The sequence below is a fragment of the Accipiter gentilis genome, chromosome 8, assembly GCF_929443795.1.
Source record: "Accipiter gentilis chromosome 8, bAccGen1.1, whole genome shotgun sequence".
Classification (NCBI taxonomy): Eukaryota; Metazoa; Chordata; class Aves; order Accipitriformes; family Accipitridae; genus Astur; species Astur gentilis.
The window spans coordinates 34,456,107-34,475,212 of NC_064887.1; the positions used below are offsets into that span (position 1 = coordinate 34,456,107).

At 59.7% G+C, this 19,106-nt stretch overlaps 1 protein-coding gene across 1 annotated transcript; it reads left to right on the forward strand.

Annotated features, from left to right (window-relative positions):
* Window positions 1-5,482: 5,482 nt before the first annotated feature.
* Window positions 5,483-17,130, forward strand: QSOX1 (quiescin sulfhydryl oxidase 1). The gene is made up of 12 exons (XM_049808776.1): window positions 5,483-5,765; window positions 7,962-8,062; window positions 9,363-9,411; window positions 9,591-9,693; window positions 10,484-10,574; window positions 10,809-10,954; window positions 11,423-11,557; window positions 11,751-11,880; window positions 13,842-13,964; window positions 14,060-14,204; window positions 14,438-14,617; window positions 15,034-17,130. Exons 1-12 carry the CDS (start codon window positions 5,483-5,485, stop codon window positions 15,762-15,764), a joined length of 2,217 nt encoding a protein of 738 aa, XP_049664733.1. The 3' UTR covers window positions 15,765-17,130.
* Window positions 17,131-19,106: the final 1,976 nt, after the last annotated feature.

Genomic DNA, 19,106 nt, shown 5'->3' on the forward strand with positions numbered 1-19,106 from the left:
TTGCAGCCGTCAGCATCCATCCCTGGAGTGGCTTAGAGTGCATTTCACATTGAAAAAAATAAAAATTGATCTGTGCTTCTCTGGCTAAAGAACTGGCTTCCCTTTAAAACGGCTCGAGCGATGGGAACGCTGCCATGGTGCTCTGGCGGGTGACACAGCAAAATGCTGCATCGCTACTGCTGTCCTTGCCCAGGATGCCCAGTAATCAGCTTGATGAAGGCTCCAATTTCCTCATTTGCAAGTCTATGTTGCTTCACGTTGGCACTGACTTTCTATGGTGGTGTTTGTGCAACTCTTCCCAGAACCCTCGGAACGCAGTTGCCTTTGACAGCCATTTCACCCGTGGACCTGGTGAAACTGCTGGGTTGGGCAGTGGCAGGCAGCCGCCCTCCTGACAGCATGTTGGATTGAGTGGGACTGTTTTGGTGCCACCCACTCCCAGGTGCCTCCCCAGGGAAGTGGTGCCAGCTGCAGCCATCCCATGTCCTAAAATGCCTGGCGAGCGCTGGAGCACTTGAAACGTTGACTCTGCTCCAGACGTCTCTGCACCCTGCCTAGCACAAGGCATTCTGCAATGTCTGGGCTGTCATTAACACGGCCTCAGAAGAAAAGGAGCTGGTGGGGAGCTGCTGAACGCTGGCAGCTCTCTTCAGTGAGCAGGAAGGAGAGGAGGGGGGCTGCCCAGCTGCTGGCACCCAGCCTGGAGCACGGGCCATTGGCAGGCAGGAATGCAGATAAGACTTAATGGAGTTTGAAAGCCTAGGATGGTCTCTGGGATGGGGGTCCTGTGGGGGAGGGAAAGGCACCTTGCGAGGTCTGGAAACCGGAGCAAACGAAACCCATAGCCCCAGCCCTGTGCCCTTTCTGCCTCTCCCCCAGTAAGATCTGGCAGAAATTTGGGGAAAAGGAGGAGAACAGAGCTGTTGGGGGGCAATAGCTCCATTCAGGAGGCTGAGGGTTGGGCAGGAACAGGGCACAGAGGGGAGATGTTTGTGGCAAGATGCCTTCTTTTGCCTGCCAAGTGTGCTGTGTGAGGATGGCCTGGAGTCGGTCTGGTTGGTTCCTGCTCTGAACGTTTCTCTTGGCCCCAGTTTTCCAGCCCTTTGCTCTAGCTGTGCAAGACCTGCTGTGTCCCTTGGGCTGCATTCCCTCCCTGACGCTTGTTTCAGGTGGCTTCCTCTTGCAGGCAGACTCGTCTGTCACTGACCCGTGAAACCTAGGCTGACTTGAACTAGGGTTTTGTCTGTGAGTTTGCTGGAAGTGGAAATAACACCAGTTCTGGGGAGTGTCCCAGAGATGTATTCACTTTTATTCCAGCAAAGTAAAGGAGGCTGCAGGGGATCCTACCGTTCATGTTGCTTGGCTCAAGGAGCTCAGCAAGGAGCCTGGTCCAGTGTCCGTCTCCTGCTGTGTTGCTCCACGGAGGTGATGGAGCCAGTGCTGCTCAGTGAACCTGTGATTTGGCACACCAGTCCTCGGTAGGTGACACCTTGCTTACGTTGCAGGACTACTGCCATGGCAAGAGAGGAGTGCTCCGTTGTCATCTGTGTGGTATTCTCAGTTTCATGCGCTGCAATTAAACTAGCTGCCAAATAATGATGTGGCAAATCTGGGCGGTGTGGCCTCCTCCGATCTGCTCCTGGAAGCTGGGCAGATGAGCTGGAGTGGAAAACATCTGCTCTGTCCATCCTGGGTCACGGTGATGATTTATGACTTTAAGTAGATCTCAAATTTGCGGGTAAAACGTTTCCTACCCAGACATACCAAAGACAACACCAGTTCTTCCCGGTCCCCCCAGGTCCCTCCAAAAAGAGTAAGCGCAGCATCGCTGCTGTCCTTTTGAGCAGGGATGAATCAGCAGCAGGTGAACAGCAGAAAGGGGCTGGTACTGCTGTAGTCTCTCTGCAGACACAAACTATGTGAACACATTCATCACATCTTGAGAATGCACCCCGGATTTTCTTTTACGTCTATTATTATTACAGGCTGGTTGGGCTTGAAACGTAGAAATCAACTGTATCCGACCAAGCCTGTCTCGTGTAGTCGGCAATTCCCAGCTACCAGTGGGGGTTACAAGGGGCTCTCCTAGTCTTCATAGGTGTGAGCCTGGCAGAGCTGATGCAGGGTGTGGGAAGCAGCTGGGGTTCACATCTACCCCGTGCGTTATTCCCTGTCTCGGCAAAGCCGCGGAAGCTGGCAGGTTTATCGCGCAGGCGCTGCCAAAGGTCTTATTTGCCAAGACATGGTTTCAAATGTGTGACTGGTGCCACCAGTGGAAAAGTGCCACCTGGATTGGAGTGTCCCAGCTGACTTCAGCTGGCTGGGAAGTGGCAGGTGACACAATTTTCACTCGCTCTCTGAGGCTGTTTGGACTTGCTAATCGGGGAAATGAGGCTTTTTCTTTTATTTAGAGAAGGACCACATTTTAAGTGGTGCTGTGCTCCAGATCAAGGAGGGCTTCACTGAGTTCATCAGTCCCATCTTGTGAAGGCTGGAGAGAGAGGGAAAACTGTTGAGCCTCCTCTGCAACTGGTATTTCTGAGGCGCTTGCAGGAGAGTTGGATGCAACTTCTCCAAACAGCCTCCAAAATGTCAGGGCCGGGTGATGGGGTTGCCATGATTGTATCATGAGTCTTGCATTGGTTGCGTGTTTTTCTTGGAGTCAGTTCCTGGAATCACACAATTAGGTAAGAATGTGTTCTTTAATTTTCAAGGAAGAAAGTCCATTTCAGGATCTCCCTGTCCCCGAACCTTCACAACTACAGGGAACTGAGAAGGTCCTGGGTCAGCTTACCTGGCCATTTTGAGCTGCTGGTGTTTTCCAGCCAGGTTGATGCTTCTAAAAATGGACAGTAAAAGTCTTTCTCCATTTTCTGAAGCATAGTCCTTTCCAGTACTTCAGGGGCTGAATACATAAAACCCCAACTGCTCTTTCCTCGTCTCCTCTCTGACCCAGCACAGGGGCGATCAGAGTAGCTCTTTGTGTCTGTGAAAATGATCCATTTTGGGTGCACGAAACAAGTTCTGCAGGGCTTAAATGATTTTGGTGAGATCTTAGCAGCCTTTGAGGCTCTCAGCCTGTTGGTGTTGCCTGGACCTCATTGACTTCAAGGAGATTCCTGCTGGCTTTAGTCTGGGAAAGGAGATTTGAGAGCTGGTGAGCTTAATGAACTAAAGCCACTGCTCAGCTGCTGCACAGGGACTTGTGCAGTGCGGGAACCTCTATGGTGGTCCTTAGCCCATGGCCTTGCTACGTAGGAGTGAAGCACATCTCTTCCCAAAGTTAAGGGTGCCAAGGTGGGCGCTGAAGGGTTTGCTGTGCAGCTGAAAACCAAGCAGGTTCCTAAATGTGCCAGGAGAGCCTAAAGCTGGGCTTTACGGCTGGCTGGGGGCTCAGCAGCCAGGCATCCAGAGTCACTCAGCACCCATCCCCTGTGCTTTGCTGCCCACAAGCTCTGCTAGCAGGGAGGGGGTGCAAAGCAAGAGAGGACAAAAAGACAGGCAGTGCTGGGAGGGCATTTCTAAAACGTCCCTGGACTTCTGCTTCTTGATTTATTTTTTTTTTAATTCATCTTGGTTATTCTCAGATCCATCTTAAAACGGGTTGTTTCAAAATCTCTGCTTCATCTTTGGCTTTCCGTGCCCTGTCTCAGGGCATTCTGCAATGAAAATCCAGCTCTTCCCAGTTTGAGGTGGAAGAAAAGCCTCGTCTCTCGCTTTGCAGCAGCATTAAAAGGAAAAAAAAGGCTTTGGGGGCAAGTCTGTGCCTGGAAAGCCCCACACCCTGCCACTGAAGGAGGCTGTTCCCTGGGGAGCTGTGGGGACTGGACGTGCCAGCCTGGCAGCAGGGTCGTCGCTGGCTGTTCCCCAGGCAGCCGGAAGCAGGAGCATCCCCACCCCGGGGCTTCGGGGGGTGAGCAACGGCATGGCTCACCTCAAAAGGAGCCAGAGCCCCGGGGTGTGGGCTCTTGCCCATCTGCCTTTGGGTTAGATGCTGCTTTTGCATCTAAAAAAGGATTCAAGGAATTTGGGCTCCCTTGAGGGGGGAGGGTGCTGGTAATTAGGCTGCTGCTCACCACCTCTCCTTCACCGTGATAACCTAATCAAACCTACACGATAACCTAATCAAACCTACAAGCCCTTCAACTAAAAACTTTAGCCCAGGGTAAAATAACGGTGATGACATCCCTAAGCACAGGCATTTTTGTCTTTTAATTGCCAGCTGGATAAAGACAAGTTGGGGCAAGGTCTCTACTAATAGTGAGGGACCACCTTTCAGAGCAGCCCTGCGTGGGCTGAGCTGGACCTCTCTCTCTCCTAGTTGGCCAGCAAAGTGTGATAATCCCTTAAGCGTTTAATTACAGCTGGCAGGACTGGAGCAAACCAATTTCTGCCCCGTTTCCATCAGCCAGAACCCACAGAAGGTGCCTGGCAGCAATCCCACGGGGGTCGTGTCAGCCAGGCTCTGTCCCCCACAGCCTGGATGTCTCGGGGAGCCCCGTAGCTCCCCCAGAGCCGTGTCCCGTGTGGAGGCCCCTGGCCCTCCGCTGCCACGGCAAGGCTTGGCTGTGGCAGGCTTGTTTTTCTAGCATGGCAGGTCCGCCTAAAATACCTAGGTGGGGCCCAGCATGGCTAATGGCCTTCCTGGGGACGGAGCCAGCAACCAACCCTCAACAGGGATGGACACCCCCAGTGCCGGGGGGGGCCCCCTGGCCTCAGGGGGTAGGGAGGGAGCGGAGGGCTGGATTTCAGGGCTGTGTCCACCCCGGTGGTACCCGGCTCTGCCCTGGGGCGCTGGGCAACGGGCACCTTCCGCCCGGGAGCCAGTGACGTGGGTGTGTGTGTGCGTGAGCGGTGGCACGGCCGGGCTGACGGGGAGGCTGTGGCCGGACGTGGGGCCACCTGCTTTTTGTTTTGGGTGGAGGAGCTAGGTTTTGGGGCCTCGTTGGGTATCCTTGTTGCGTGTCCCTGGCGGGCGCGGGACGAGGGCGGCCGGGTCGCCGGGGTCCCCCTGCTGCGTGGTGTTCCGGCAGGCGCTGCCCGGTGACGCCGGCTGACATCAGGGCGCCTGACCAGGCCGCTGCCCTCAGGCCGGCGGCTCCCCTCAGGGATGACCGTAATGGCGGCACCGCGGGTTTTGGGCCTGAATCAGCCGCCTTCGCCTTTCCTCACTTTATCAGAATTTGATCGTTGTATGCCACCTGTCCCCTCGCGGGGACACGGTAGCACTGCGGCCTCGCCCCCTTGCCCGGCGCGCTGCCTGATGCTGGGGAGGGGCTGGGGGGGGGGTGGGGGAGCTACTTGGGGCACCCCCCGAGGTGGGGGTGTCGGAGGGGGTGCCGCGGGGGGTGCCGCCGCGCGCCCGATAGGGGGCGCCGCGCCGCGGGCCGGTTTAGCCCCGCCCCCTCCCCCGCCCCCCAGTGGGCGGGGCGTGCGAGCGGCCCTAATAAGCGGCGGGCGGCGGCGGGCGGCCTGGCGGGCGATGTGGCGGCGGCGGCGGCGGGCGCGGGGCGGGGGTGGCGGTGGCGGGGAAGGGGGGGGCCGCTGGTGGCCGGCGACGGTCCTGGTGCTGTCGCTGTCGCTGCCGGCGGCGCGGCCCCGCGGGCTGTACTCGGCCACCGACCCTTTGGAGCTGCTGGGGACGGGGGCGGAGGGGCGGCTGCTGGGCTCCCCCAGCGCCTGGGCCGTCGAGTTCTTCGCCTCCTGGTGCGGGCACTGCGTCCACTTCGCGCCCACATGGCGGGCCTTGGCCCACGACCTCCGCGGTGAGTCCCCGGCCCGGCTGCCTGCCCCTGCCCTGTGCCCCGCTGCCCTGCTTCCCCCGTCCTTCCCCGCATCCCTGCCTGCCTGCCCCGTCAGCGCCCTCAAACCCTCCCTGTGTCCTTGATCTTGTTTTTCCCCTCCGTATCCCCATCTCTGTCTTCTGTCAACACCTCATTTAATTTCCTGTGTCTCTGCCCCTGTGTCCTTATCAGCACCCTTAAATCCTTCCTGCATCCCTGTCTGTTCTCCTGGCAGCACCCCTGAATCCTCTCCGTGCCCCTGCTTCTTCCCCCATCAGCGTTCCTAAATCTCTCCTGCGTCCTTGTCCCATCATCCTCCTCTCCATCAGCACTCTTAAACCCTCCTTGCATCCTTGGCCCCGTCAGCACTGCTGCACCCCCTCAGCATCCTCCCCATCAGCACCCCTCAATCGCTTCTGCCCTACCCTCTGTCAGTACCTCTAAATCCCCCAGCACCCCTGCCCCAGCCTCCCTGGAGCATCAGCCTGGTGGGAAGGCCCAAGCCCCCCCAGGTGTCTCCCCCGCCCCCCCCACTGATGGTCAGGCCTGGCTTAGCAGCATCCCTGGAGCCCCTTTGGCTGGGAGAAGCTTAGGCTGAGCCTGACCCAGGCATGGGGTGTCCTGCTGCCCCCCCCCCCCGACCCTCCCTCAGCCCCTCTATTCCCCAGTGCTTTCAGGGAGAGGCTGGCAGGGCGCTGGGGCCGGGCTCTGATCCCAGCTGGTTTGTTCTCAGCTTTGACCTTGATACCTGGCCTGGCTGGTGCCCAACCCCACTTGGGGACCCCCTCGCCCCACCAGGGCTCATCCTGCCTCCCCTGGCATCCCGGGGTGCGCACGGCTTCTCCCTGTTATTGCACTAATTGATATAGCGCGGTTGCTGCCGGTGAGTCAGGGTGCTGGCCGGGGCGGGTGTCCCGTCCATCCCTCCGAGGGGATGCCATCCCTCCCAGGGGATGCCGTCAGCTCTCCCCAGCGGGGCAGGATGTGAGGAATGGGGTGTGTGCCCGGGCCCTGCAGGAGAGCACCAGCTCTCCTGGTCCCCCTCCAAAATTAGGTCCCCCCAGGGCTCCCTGCTCCGGAGGCTGGACCGTGGATGGGGTGCCCTCGGAGGCAGGGTGGGGAAGCTGCCCCCGTGCCGCTTGGCATCCTTGCTGCCGTTCCCATGTGTGGATTTTCGCAGGAGCAGGCTGGACGGGGAGGATGCCGATGCCGGGGTGACCTGCGGGCACCACGTGCCGATGAGTCCAGGAACGTGCCTGGCTCCCTGCAGCAGGGCTTGGCACCAGCCCTCCTGTGTCACTGGTGCTGGGACAGCGGGAAGCGGCTCATTTGCCCCGTCACCTGCGGCACAGGATGGTCCCAGCGGGTCCCTATCTCTGGCAGGCTCCCACCTAGGGCAGCGTGGGCTCCATCCGTGTGCCTGCGCCCCATCTCTCCCTGTCTGCTCAAACGAGGGGCTGGATAGCCTCTGGCTTGTGTCCTTTATGCTAAAAAGAAGCCATTTCAGAGCTTTTACCTCCATTTTGCTGCTCGTTTTCAGAGACTGCTGCTTAAAATGCTTCCATGTCCCCTTTTCTTCATCTCTGTTTTACCCCAGGGACCCTCTCTGGGGAGGCAGTGGTGGAGAGATGCAGCAGGGGAGCAGATGCTCAGTACCTGGGCAGGCTCCACTGTGGTTGCCCCGGCCGTTGTTTTTGGGTTATTCCCTCTTGGTTATCAACCGTGTCCTCGGTCTGGGGTGAGACAAGCTGGAGCCCGTGTTCCCTGCTTTTCCTCCAGCCGCGGTTAGCCATCCCTCCCCTTCTCCCGGCAGCCTGTTTCTGGTGGGGCAGAGGCTGGGCAGGCAGAACCTGACAGGCAGGCAGCTGCGGGCAGAGCTGCCTGTGCTTGGGTGCCGGGAAGGGCAGGGCGTGCAAAGCCTGGTCCCACCTCGCACGGCTTTCCCCACGCTCCTGCCGCACAAAAAGTAGGGCACCAAACACCAACGCGGACTGCGGCTTCGGGTATTTGGGGCTTGGAAACCGTCGATTGGTCTCTTGCGAGGCATGAGCCGTTTTAGGGCCGGGAGGGCTGTGTGCTGGCTCAGTGGGAGATCCCCGCAGCGGTTGTGGGGAGCAGGGCAGTTTTTGGGGCCGCATAGGGGCTGAGCTGTTCTGACTACGTTCTCTGTCCCTGCAGAGTGGAGGCCTGCGGTGATGCTGGCGGCCATTGACTGCGCCGACGAGGCCAACCAGCAAGTGTGTGCCGATTTTGGGATAACTGGCTTCCCCACGCTGAAGGTAAGGGCCATGTGCGCTGGGCACTTGCCTGGTTTCACTGTGCTTTGCCTTTTGGCCTGTCCCTCTCTTGCTTAATCAGATCAACAGTCCTATTGCACCAAAATATTCCCTTTGAGGCTTTGCAGGCTGGAGCTGTTTCATCCTTCCCCAAAACGTAACTGTGGCCAGGCTGCAGCCGGTGCAACTGCTGGGTGATGTAGCAACAAGGAGGGGGAAAACCAAAATGCTGCTTTGTGGTGAAATGTAGAGGCTGGATCTCCCCTAGGATGGGGGATAGTCTGAAACCTGAATCGGAAATGCCTGGGAAAGGCTGCTGGAGGGCAGAGAGTGGTTGCAGGCGCAAGTTTTGGAGGAGCATGCAGGGGTGCTGCGGGAGGCTGCATGGGGCTCTCCTGAGAGCCTCCTGCGGTGGCTGGCGAGGTGCCGTCCCTCCTCCTGGGCCTGTGCCCAGCCCCTTAGCTGTGTCAATACACCGTTTTGTAGTGTTTCCCACTGCAAACAGAGCCTCGCTCCAACACAAGTAATAAAGCCAAAGCACTCCAGGTGCAGGCAGTGAAAGCCAGGGTCGCCTTGAGACAGAACGGGGGGGATAAGGTTTTTGTCAGACATGCCCTCAGTCCTGGCTTACAGGCTCAGCCCAAGGTGGGGTCAGATTTGGGGGTTTGCCAGGCAGGTTGTCTTGTGCCTCAGCCCTGCCCTGAGGTGTCACCAAGCACCCACTGCCTGAGCACCAACCATCTGTGGGACATTGACCAAAAGGTCTCCTGGGACAGGGAGGCAAGCCGAGCCAAGAAGTCACTTGCTTCACGTGCCCTGTCCCCACTAAACACCTTTTGCAAACAGCTCGTGCTCCCAGCCCAGCCTGCAAAGCAAATACCTGCCTGATGCAACCTGGTTTTGCTGCTCTGGCTGTATTGTGGGCACTGGAGCCACCGTGGGAGGCCAGGAGTGTGGAAAACCCCCCTTCTCCTGCTTTGTGAGAGCTCTGGAGCAGGGAGATAGTGGTTTGCAGGACCGGGAAGGTCCCTGCTGTCTGTCAGTGCTCAACCCTCGGCTGGACATGGCTCCCAGCCCATGCTTGCATTCCTCCCCTTCAGGAGTACCCCATAAGACGGGTACGTGGCTGGGAGCTCCCTCTGTGGTAACTGGTGTTGGTTGGTATGCTGTAACATCATGGGGAAACCGTGGCAGAGCTGGTCTGGGGGGAGACTCTGCGTGCTGGGCTGCACTGCCTCCCTGTCCTACTTCAAACACTGTCACTCCTGTTTCCCCTTGTGGTTTTTCTTTTTTCCCCTTTCAGTTCTTCAGAGCTTTTAGCAAGAAGGCAGAGGATGGGATAAGGATTACCAGTGAGTATTCAGAGCCGCGGGGTTTTCTTACCCCAGGTGTGAACGGCCGAGCTGCCCACACCCCCTGTGTGTTGGGACCTCAGGGAGCCCAGGCGGGCAGCTCAGAGCTGCTCCCCTCGGCTCAGCCCGTGGGACCAGCCTCCCCAGGACTGATCCCTTGGCACCCTGTCCCCCTGCAGATCCCAGTGCCACTGTTGAGGACCTGCGCCATGCTATCATCACCAACCTTGAGCAGAGCCAGGACACCTGGCCGCCCGCCTGTCCTCCGTTGGAGCCAGCAAGGTAGGGACGGCGTGACTGGGAGGTGGCTCTGGTCTCCATGCCATGGAGAGCAGGTTTCTGGGGAAATCCTGAGCCAAAAATGGGCATGAGGCAGCTGCTGCGTGACCCATGTTCTAAGGAGACACAGATGACCTGGCCAGTCTAGAGCCATTTACGCGCCCCGGATGAGACGGGCCATGTTGTTGCATCTCCTAACAAACCTGTTCATCAGCCTTAATTAGAGCAAGCGGCACCTGGGCCGAGTACGTGGCAGTGCTGTGCTGTGCCAAGTGAGGCCGCTGCTGTTAGCAGCTTTTTCCTGCCCCGAGAAAGGGTTTTCTTGATTTGGTGCAAATTTGCTGGGATCTGAGTTGCGTTTGCCGGATGCAGGCGGTTGCTCTGCTGTCCCAGGCAGGAAGCATTTGGCTTTCCCGAAGCGATGGTTGAACTGGGTACGTGCTTCAGGTCTCCCGTGCCTCTGTGTCCTAGCCAAAAAAACAACAGCTCTGGTTCAAGTTCATTGCTTATTTCTTTTCCCCCAGGCAAGTGTGGAGATTTCTTCTGCCCTGCCCATGCTTTGTTTTCTGCCTCCTTGGCTGACCCTGGCAGGTCTTCTCAAAGCCTGTGAACCGGAGCAGAAAATTGGCCTGGAAATTTCAGCAGGGAGGCAGTGCCCACTTGGTGGGGCTGGATCTACACCAACATCCCCTGCCGAATCCCCAGGACAAGGGACAAGCTCCTTTGGGGCGGGGAGGGGTAGAGCATCTGGCTGATGCCAAGGCACCTACTGCCATCCTCTTCTCTTTTGCAGCACAGAGGAAGTTCGCACCTTCTTCCAGAGGAACAAGGACCAGTACCTGGCACTGATCTTCGAGAAGAGCAACTCCTTTGTGGGCAGAGAGGTGGGTACAGCTGCATTTATCCCCCGTTTCTCTTGAAGCCCATGTCCCCAGTGCCCAATAACTCCTGGGTGCCTCGGGCAGAGAAGTCCTCTTCCAGCAGCCTCCCCCGTCAGCTTGCACGCTGCTTTGCAGGTGCAAAGTGTTACACGGGGTGCAAAATAGCCCTGCTGTACCCCTGGTAGGGCTGGGGTCCTGCCGCCCCCCCAGCTGACCCTGGGGCCGCTGGACTTGCAGGTGGCACTGGACATGCTGCAGTACGAGAACGTGGCAGTGAGGAGGGTGCTGAGCAGTGAGGAGGAGCTCGTGGAGAAGTTTGGCGTCAGCACCTTCCCCTCCGGCTACCTGCTCTTCCGCAATGGCTCCTTCTCCCGCCTGCCCGTGTGAGTGCAGGATATGGTGCTGGGGGGCATCTGGGGACCCTGGTGGGGTGCCAGGCTTGTGCCCCATCTCTCCGCTCTCCTTTGTCATTGTGGGAAAGTTCAATAGGAAGGAGACAGTGGCTGGGTTGGGCAGGGGGCGGGAAACTGCTGGTGGGCACTGAACGGGGCTGCCAGCCCTGCCTGGAGCTAGTGGAAGGGAAAATGACTTGTGACCGAGCCCCGTGAGCCCTCTGCCACACCTGCCTGGAGATGGCACAGCGTGGCTGCCTGGGGCTCAGCTCTGCTCCAGGTTGCATCCCAGGATACCCGCTGCTGGGGCAGGTAGAGAGTATGGACCACCTTGCAGTCATTCTGCAGGTCCGAGTTGCCTGTCTGGCCTAAGCCTTTGGTCTCCTTTGCTTCCTCCTGGGGGCCAGGGACTGTTTGGGATGGAAGAGGGTCTTGCTCACAGCTTCTCCTTCCTTGCAGGCACATAGAGGCACGCTCCTTCTACACCTACTACCTGCGCATGCTCTCGGGAGTCACCCGCGGCTCCTACAAGCTGAATGCAACTGTCGGCGCTTCCAACGAGACCAACGCGTCCCAGCCAAAGCACGCTGACCGGTCAGACCTCCCCATCCATCATTTTGGGGCTGCGGGAGGCTGGGGCTGGTGCAGGGAGGAGGTGCTATGGCCATGGGTGGGCAATGGGCTGGGGCTGTGCCTTTCCCCTGGGAAAAACCCCAAATCGTGGCTGGGTCCCTGGGGGTGGCAATTAATGGGCTGATGGACCATCGTGTTGCGCTGCCCTCTCCAGCTCCAAGGTGTACATGGCTGACCTGGAGTCCACGCTGCATTACTCTCTGCGGGTGGAGGCTGCCCGCACTGCTGTGCTGTCAGGAGACCAGCTGGCCAGCTTCAAGTGCTACGTGGCCTTGTTGGTGAAGGTGAGGAACTTTTGGTGTTGGGAGAGGAACTGTCTACACCTCCATGTAGCTATTTATAAAGTGAAATGCAAACGCAGGGTGCGGGCCGCCATGTTGTAGTGCTCACGGGTAGCGAAGCACGGCAGTCTCAGATGTGAGCCCCGTGTCCTGGTGCTCAGTGTGTCCCACAGCTTCCATGGGGCTGTCCCCATCCCTGTGGATCTCCCAAACTCAGCCCAGAGTCTCAACAGGAGCTGGAGGGTTTCAGACGAGATGTGGGGTGCCGGTATTGGTGGGCAGAGGAGGATCAGCACTTGCAGGAGGTGTCGAGGCAGTAGATCTTTTTAGAAGAGACGCTGTCACCGGTTGTGGTGGCAGAGATGATCAGAGGGGTTTGTAACTCTGATCATCTGACTTTGATGCTCGGCTTGGGGAGCTGATCTCTGTGGGCTCCTTTGATAGTCCAGGAAGGGGACTCCTGCTCTGAGTCAGGCTTTGGAAGAGCCTAATTGAAGGTCTCCTTTTTTCTTCTCTGTTGGGCTTGGTGAAACCGAAGCGCGTAGGAGCTTTGAGCCAACAGAAGCAGGGCAGTTTAATTTCCTGGTGTGATGGAGAGCTGCGTTTGGCTGAATTTTCCACCGCTGGGGTTGCGTGAGCCCTGTCCCCATCCCTGTCCCAGCCCAGGCTCCTTGGCAGACCTTCACCCAGCTATGCCTGCCTTCTTTGCTCCCCTCTTTGTTACCCAGGGTCTCACTCCCAGTTTGGACCTCACGTAGCCCTCGCTGATGTGCAAGATATCCCCCGCTCCCACCCCTGCCTGCTCTCCCTGAGCAAAGAGTTTCAAACACAAGCCAGTGGTGCAACAAGTCTTAAGTCCTCAGCTCAGAGCTTCATGTGGCTTTTCCTCTGCTTGCCCCCAGCTACCACCCTCGCTGTTTCTCCCTTTAATAAGATCCACGGGGTTGCGGAAATAAATCCCCCATTGCACCAGCTCCTTCGCCAAGTGTATGAGCTTGCTAGGGTGGCAGGGAGCAGCAGTGGTTTTATTTGATCAGCTGCTTTTTCTTCCTGCAAACCTTCCCCTTGCTGGCCAAGCACCAGATTTGGCAAGGAGCCGAAGCTGTGTCCCTGATGCGGGCAGGAGGCACCAGGGTGGTGGGTGCCAGGGCTTCCACGAGGATGCTGAGCCGGCGCTGCCGCTGCCGTTGCTGTGCTCATCCACAGGACGGAGCAGCGTCCCCAGGATTGCTGCCAGCCCAGCTGGGCTCAGGCTGGGGGAGCTCAGCCAGCAGGTCCCAGCCTTAACTGTTGCCTTCCCAAGAGATAAAGAGGGAGAAAAATTCTAACTTGGAAAGAAATGGTGCCTGGAAAGCAGGGAATTGTGCAGCAAAGCCTCCCACCAAAGGAGCCGGGGGGATGACTGTGTTTTGCAACAGAAATACCAGGTCGCTGATTAATTCCCCTGCGAATTTGGGGCTTTTGGTGTGATTCCCCATGGGGGAGAACAGCTCAGACTTAGCAAAACGCTCCTTTCTTTCGATTCCTGGTCACTTTTCCTGTGTGCTGCTGGTCTCGTCCTCCCTGTGGGTCGATCCCTCTGTCTGTCTGTCCATCGGTGGCACATGCTGGTGGGCTGCCTCCTCTCCCTGGAGCGCCTGTGGTTTTAAAGTGCTGCCGCTAATCGGCTTTGTGCTGACTTATGGCCAGAGTGGCTTTTTGCCTCCCTCAGACGGGGCCAAGGTTCGGAGCCTGAACATGCACGCGGGGACCTCGCCACCGTGGGGGGGACATGCCACGGCCCCCAGCCCCTCGGGGCCAGGCACCAAAACCTTGCCAGGACCGCGCTGCCCTCCAGCACATGCTGCCATAGAGGATGCTGGTGCTGCCCAGTGCCTGTCCCGGTGAGCTGGGGGTGCCGACGGGCTGCCCCGCTGCTCCCAGAGCAGGGTCTTGGTTTCCTCACCTTTCTTCCCCCTCTGCAGTACTTCCCGGGGCGCCCCTGCGTGCAGACCTACCTGCAGTCCCTGGACGGCTGGCTGAGGAACTGGACGGAGCCGGAGCTGCCCCGCAGCGCCTTGAAGGAGGCCATGAAGAATAACAGAGATGTAAGGCACCTGTGGACACCCTCTCCCTTCTCCCCTCTCCCTCCCACCCTGCATCATCCACCAGCTCCATCACGCCGTGTCTGTCTGTCCTCCAGGCCTCCCACCCCGCTGTGCTCCCCACCAATGTGACCTGGGTGGGCTGCCAGGGCAGTGAACCCCACTTCCGTGGCTACCCCTGTGGGCTCTGGACCGTCTTCCACCTGCTGACTGTCCAGGCTGCCCAGAGTGGCCCTGACAAAGGTATCGGCGCCCCTGGCGGGGTTTGGGTCTCGGGGAAGGGGTATCCGGACAGGTTGTGGCACGGGCAGGGATGCTGTGTGCAGGCAAAGGCTCGTCTCGCCCCGAGGCGGGTCTGCGGGGAGAGCCACAGAGTTGGGGTGTGGGGTTGCCACCTCAGCCGTGTGACCATGGTGGTGGCACTGCGGGGTCCAGACTTGCTCTCTCGTCCCCCACTATCTTCTGCCTCTCCCCAGAGCTGCCGCTGGAGGTGCTGAGCACCATGCGCTGCTACGTCCGGCACTTCTTCGGCTGCCAGGAGTGTGCCCAGCACTTCGAGGCCATGGCAGCTGAGTCCATGGATCGGGTGGCAGGCCGGGAGGAGGCTGTCCTCTGGCTCTGGTCCCACCACAATGAGGTCAACGCTCGCCTGGCGGGTAAGGGGGGGCCGCGAGGAGGGAAGCCAGGGCGGCTTCCTAAAGGGAAAAGGGGAGGCAAGGTGGAGGAGCGTCCCTTCTCCTGGACGGAGCTGGCAAATGGCTGCCTTAGGGTGCAGCGGTGGGGACATCCTGTTGTCATCATCCCCTATCACAGGGGACAGCAGCTGGCTGTGCAGCGACAGACTGCCCCGGAGATGCAGTTGAGCCTTACGCGCTCCCCGCAGGGAGCTTCCCAAAGCTGCCACGTGCCCTCAGAGGACCACTCCTCCCGAGATGGCTCCTCCGAATGTCCCCCTCCCTGTCACCATCACCATCTCCAGCTGCTGAATGCTCCGGGGTGTTTATACCGGTACAGGGGGAGGGCTGCGTTGCATGTCCCCTCTAACCCCCCTCACTGGCTCCACTCCCTGCAGGAGGTGACACAGAGGACCCCAAATTCCCCAAGCTGCAGTGGCCTCCACCAGACATGTGTCCCCAGTGCCACAAGGAGGAACGGGGGGTGCACGCCTGGGACGAGCCAGCCGTGCTCACCTTCCTCAAGGCACACTTCTCCCCGGCCAACATCTACCCGGACTATGCTGAGGCCGACCCCATCGCCGTGGTCAGGGAGGGGATGGGCGCCAGGCTGGACACCGAGGCCCCACGAGAGGAGAGGGAGAAGGAGGAGGAAGAGGAGGAAAAGGAGACGGAGGGCGAGATGAGAGCTCCGGGGCGACCAGGTTCCCCCGAGCCGCGGCGTCCCAGCATCGTGCGGCTGAATCCCAAGCTGCGGGAGGTGAGCGAGGACATCGTGGACCTGGACTCCTTCAGCGAGCAGCACTTCAAAAGCCAGGCGCTGCGAGCAGCAGCCGGCCGGCGCCGGCGGCTCAGCAAGCGGGACACCATCGCCCTGCCCCGGGATGCTGGGGTGGGCCGGGAGCACCGGCGGGCTCCCGGTGTCCTGCTCCGGGAGGAGGAGGAGGTCAAGGAGGGTGTGCGGAGGAGTCCCTGGCTGCGGGTGCTCGGCTTGGGCTTCTCCCGTCTGGACATCAGCCTCTGCGTTGCCCTCTACTTCCTTTCCTCCATGTGCCTCCTGGGCATGTACACCTTCTTCCGCCTCCGCACCCGTGCCCGGAAAGGCCGCCCTGGCTTCCCTGTGGCCTGAGAGCCGTTGTGGGGGGCCGGGAGCTGTCCCCAGGGTGGGTGGGTGGGCTGCTGAGACAGCGTTTTGTCCCCCAGCAGGAAGGGGTTTGGTGTATCCCCGCTGGGAGCTGCGCCCGTTTGCAGCAGTCGCCTCACCCAGGGTGGAGGCAAAGGCTGGAGGGCTCCTTTTAGGGGGAAGGAGGTGTCGGGGCATCCCCCTCTCAGGTTGTGGTGCCATGTTTTGGGTGCGTGGGAGCTGGGATGCTGGCAGCAGTTCGGATCTCGGCACCCAGCTGCCCTCGGGAGCTCCCCAGCGCTGGGCTGGTTTCAAACTGGGAAGCCCAGTCCCATACTGGGGAACAGCCCTTTGGGGTCAAACCACTAGTGGGGCCGGCAGTGTGGGGGTTTAGCCCCCCCAAAAAGCGGGCACTGCTGGGTGGGGGGTGGCAGTCATGGGTTCAGCTGCATTTTGTGTGTCCCCCACTTTGAGACATGGACGGGGGCCCCCCCACCTTTCCTCGTCCCCTCCCCACGCTGTTGCTCGCTCTCTGCTTGTCTTAGTGGAATAAATTATTTTTGCCGACGCCAGCCCCGCTGTGTGGGCTGGTCCCTGCCATCCCCCTACCGCCGGCTGTCCTCACTCCAGCCTCCCCCATCACCCTGGGAAGAGTACTGGCTTGGTTTAAATCCTTTAATTTTTTTTAATTGTTACTATTGTATGTTTTCTCCTGCTTTATGCTTCTGGATGCACCCGTGGCCAGCTGCTCCCCATACAGCCGGCATGTCCCTATGGTTGAGGTGGCTCGTGGTTTGTCCTCAAGCAGGGTGATGGGGAGGGAGCTTGGCGGGGGCGGGAAGTTGCTGGAAAAAAGTTGGCACGAGCCATGGAGCCGCGGTTCGGTGCCGGCCATGCCCGTGATCCAGAGCAGGGAGACGCACACGAGCATCCCTGCATCCCCCTGGGGACTGGGACCTCCGCAGGTGCAAGCCCCTTGTGCTTGTCCCCGATTCTCTCTGCCCTTTTATCCTTGTTAGGAATCATTAAGGAAAATGGTTGTTTTCCGGGGTCGGGGCCATCTGCTCTCCCGGCGCTGCTTAAATCCCCCTGTAACAAATTCATTGGGATTACGCTGCCCTCCCCTAATCCCGGCCCTTCCCCCCACACGGGGGATTTAAAAGGATTAGAGCCCGGCCGATAATAAACTTTATTAAGGGGGAGGAGGGGTGTCAATCCGATTTGGAGCCTTTTTCTTGATATCTTCACTTTGCCCAGGTGGGAGGTGAGGGCCTGCGGGATGGAGAAGGAGCAGCTCTGCTGCTGCCCAGGCACTGGGAGCTCTCACTCCTCTGGACCTTCCTCCCTCACCTGCCCTTGAAATAAATTTTCTTGCTCCGTTTTTCCTTCTTCTTTGGTGTCTGCGCGCAGTCACATCTTTGTGGGATGCGGGGCTGGCACTCCTGCCCTACCACCGCTGGCCCACTTGGCCTTGGCCGTGTGCCTTAGCTGGGCCCTCAGTGGCCTCATCCTGGCACGGAGGGGGGCTGCGTCCCCCCGGCCGGGTGCCGGTCCTGCCCACTGCTGGGTGATAGATGGCGAAGGTCTCATCGCTGCAGCCCTGCTGCCTCCTTCTCCTTGATTTCCCTGGGGTGTTTGTCCCCAACATCAATAACCCCCCCAGGCACCCCCTCCCCACCAGCTGCTCTTCTGCATGGGACCGAGGGCTTGTGACGAGGGGCTGCCCGTGGTTATCCCCGGCCCCAAAATAGTTCGGTGGGGTTGCCAAAGTCCGGGACAGGCGGGGGGATGTATTAGGGCGCCTTTGGGGGATGCAGCAGGAGGGTGCAGGGGATTAGGGCTGGGGAGGTGGGTGCTGGGGTGGGGGAGGAGGGACCTGCTGGCGGGGGGGGGGGGGGGGTCAGCAGGCAGCCACAGGCAGGGCTGCCCAGATTAGCATCCCCGACAGGCCCGCTGGGGAGATTTACAGGACCGGGGAGCTAAAGCGGCCGTGCACGCAGGAAAAAGAGAGTCCAGTAAATAGACTTTCCGTAATCCTGTTTGGTGCAGTCCCAATCCTCCCGGCCCCAGCTCTCCCGGGCTGCGGCACCGGGGTGTCATCGTCCGTTCCCCCCCCCCAGCAGCTGGGGAACCCCAGTGCAGGGCACAAACGGGCCAGTGCAGGCAGGAGGCTCTGCAGGGCTCAGTGCTACCGGGGGCAGTGTCCCCCACGCTGTCCCCCACCCCGGGATGGTGACTTTGAGGCAGCCCCCCCCCCCCAAGCCCTGGCACAAATTGTGCCATGGCCACACTCACAGTGGGATGGGCTGTCCCGGGGGGGGGACCCCTGCTCCAAACTCCTTGAGGTGCCCTCCCTGCTGGGGGTTACCCCTTCCCAGTGCCGCCACAAGCCGGGGCATCCCCGGGGCTAATTACCCAAATGGCCACAGGCTGGTGTGAGGCGGCTGCTATTCCCTAATACAATTTACCCTCAAGTGCAATTTAATTTTCCGTGAGGCCAGTGGCCGGCCCCCCGCACCCCCCTCCCGCAGCCAGCCACCTTCCCACCCCTTCGGCACTCGCTCCCTCCCGCCTCACCCCTCTTCCCTTTCCCTCCTCGGCACGGGTGAGAGCCTTTCTCCACTGGCATGCCCCGTCTGCCCACGCTCGGGCCATAAAATCACCAGGGGTTCGCTTAACGTCGATTAATTTTCAATTACAACTAGCAACGCCCCATTCGGCAGCGCCTGCGAGGGTGAGAGGCTTTCTCCAGCCGCTGGTGAGTACCCAGGTCTCGCCGTGCTTGTCCTCATGCCAGGTCACCCCTGGCAATGGGGGCCGGGGGGGGGGTGTGAGGCAGGGTCACAGGTAATTATTGGGGTAATTAATGAGTGGGGAGCGGTGGGGGCCACCGGCAGGCTGTGCATATGGGGGCTCAGAGTGCTGTGGCTGGCGCTGCCTGGAGGGGAGGCAACCCCATGCCAAACTGTGGTTATGGCAGCTTTAGCCCCGTAAGGATGTCCCCCCGCTAGGGCTGGGGGAGCTGGTTTCATCACGCTAGGGGACTCTGAGAGCTGGGCTGAGACCTGGCAAACTCGCTGCATGGGTGGTATGAAGCTGTCGGCTGGGCTCCCTGGCCCACTCCGAGCCCACTCAGGCTTTTTCAATGGGGGACATGACTGCGCTCGCAACCCCCCCTCCCCCCCCACCCATGGGCCAGGTGTGGGTTTTCTTTGCAAACCCTAATTCTGCCCTGAAACATCCCTGTTGCACTTGGGAATGATGCACCACCGTCCCCATCGGTGACACACTGCCCTCGGTGTCCCCAGTTCCCGTGTGCCCAGAGCTGGGGCACACGGGGGGGGAGGC

Coding starts and splice junctions, on each gene's coding strand:
- QSOX1 (XM_049808776.1), top strand. CDS start 5,483: ATGTGGCGGCGGCGGCGGCGGGCGCGGGGCGGGGGTGGCGGTGGCGGG. Junction 10,575..10,808: donor ACTCCTTTGTGGGCAGAGAG/GTGGGTACAGCT, acceptor CTGGACTTGCAG/GTGGCACTGGACATGCTGCA. Junction 11,558..11,750: donor CAGCCAAAGCACGCTGACCG/GTCAGACCTCCC, acceptor TGCCCTCTCCAG/CTCCAAGGTGTACATGGCTG.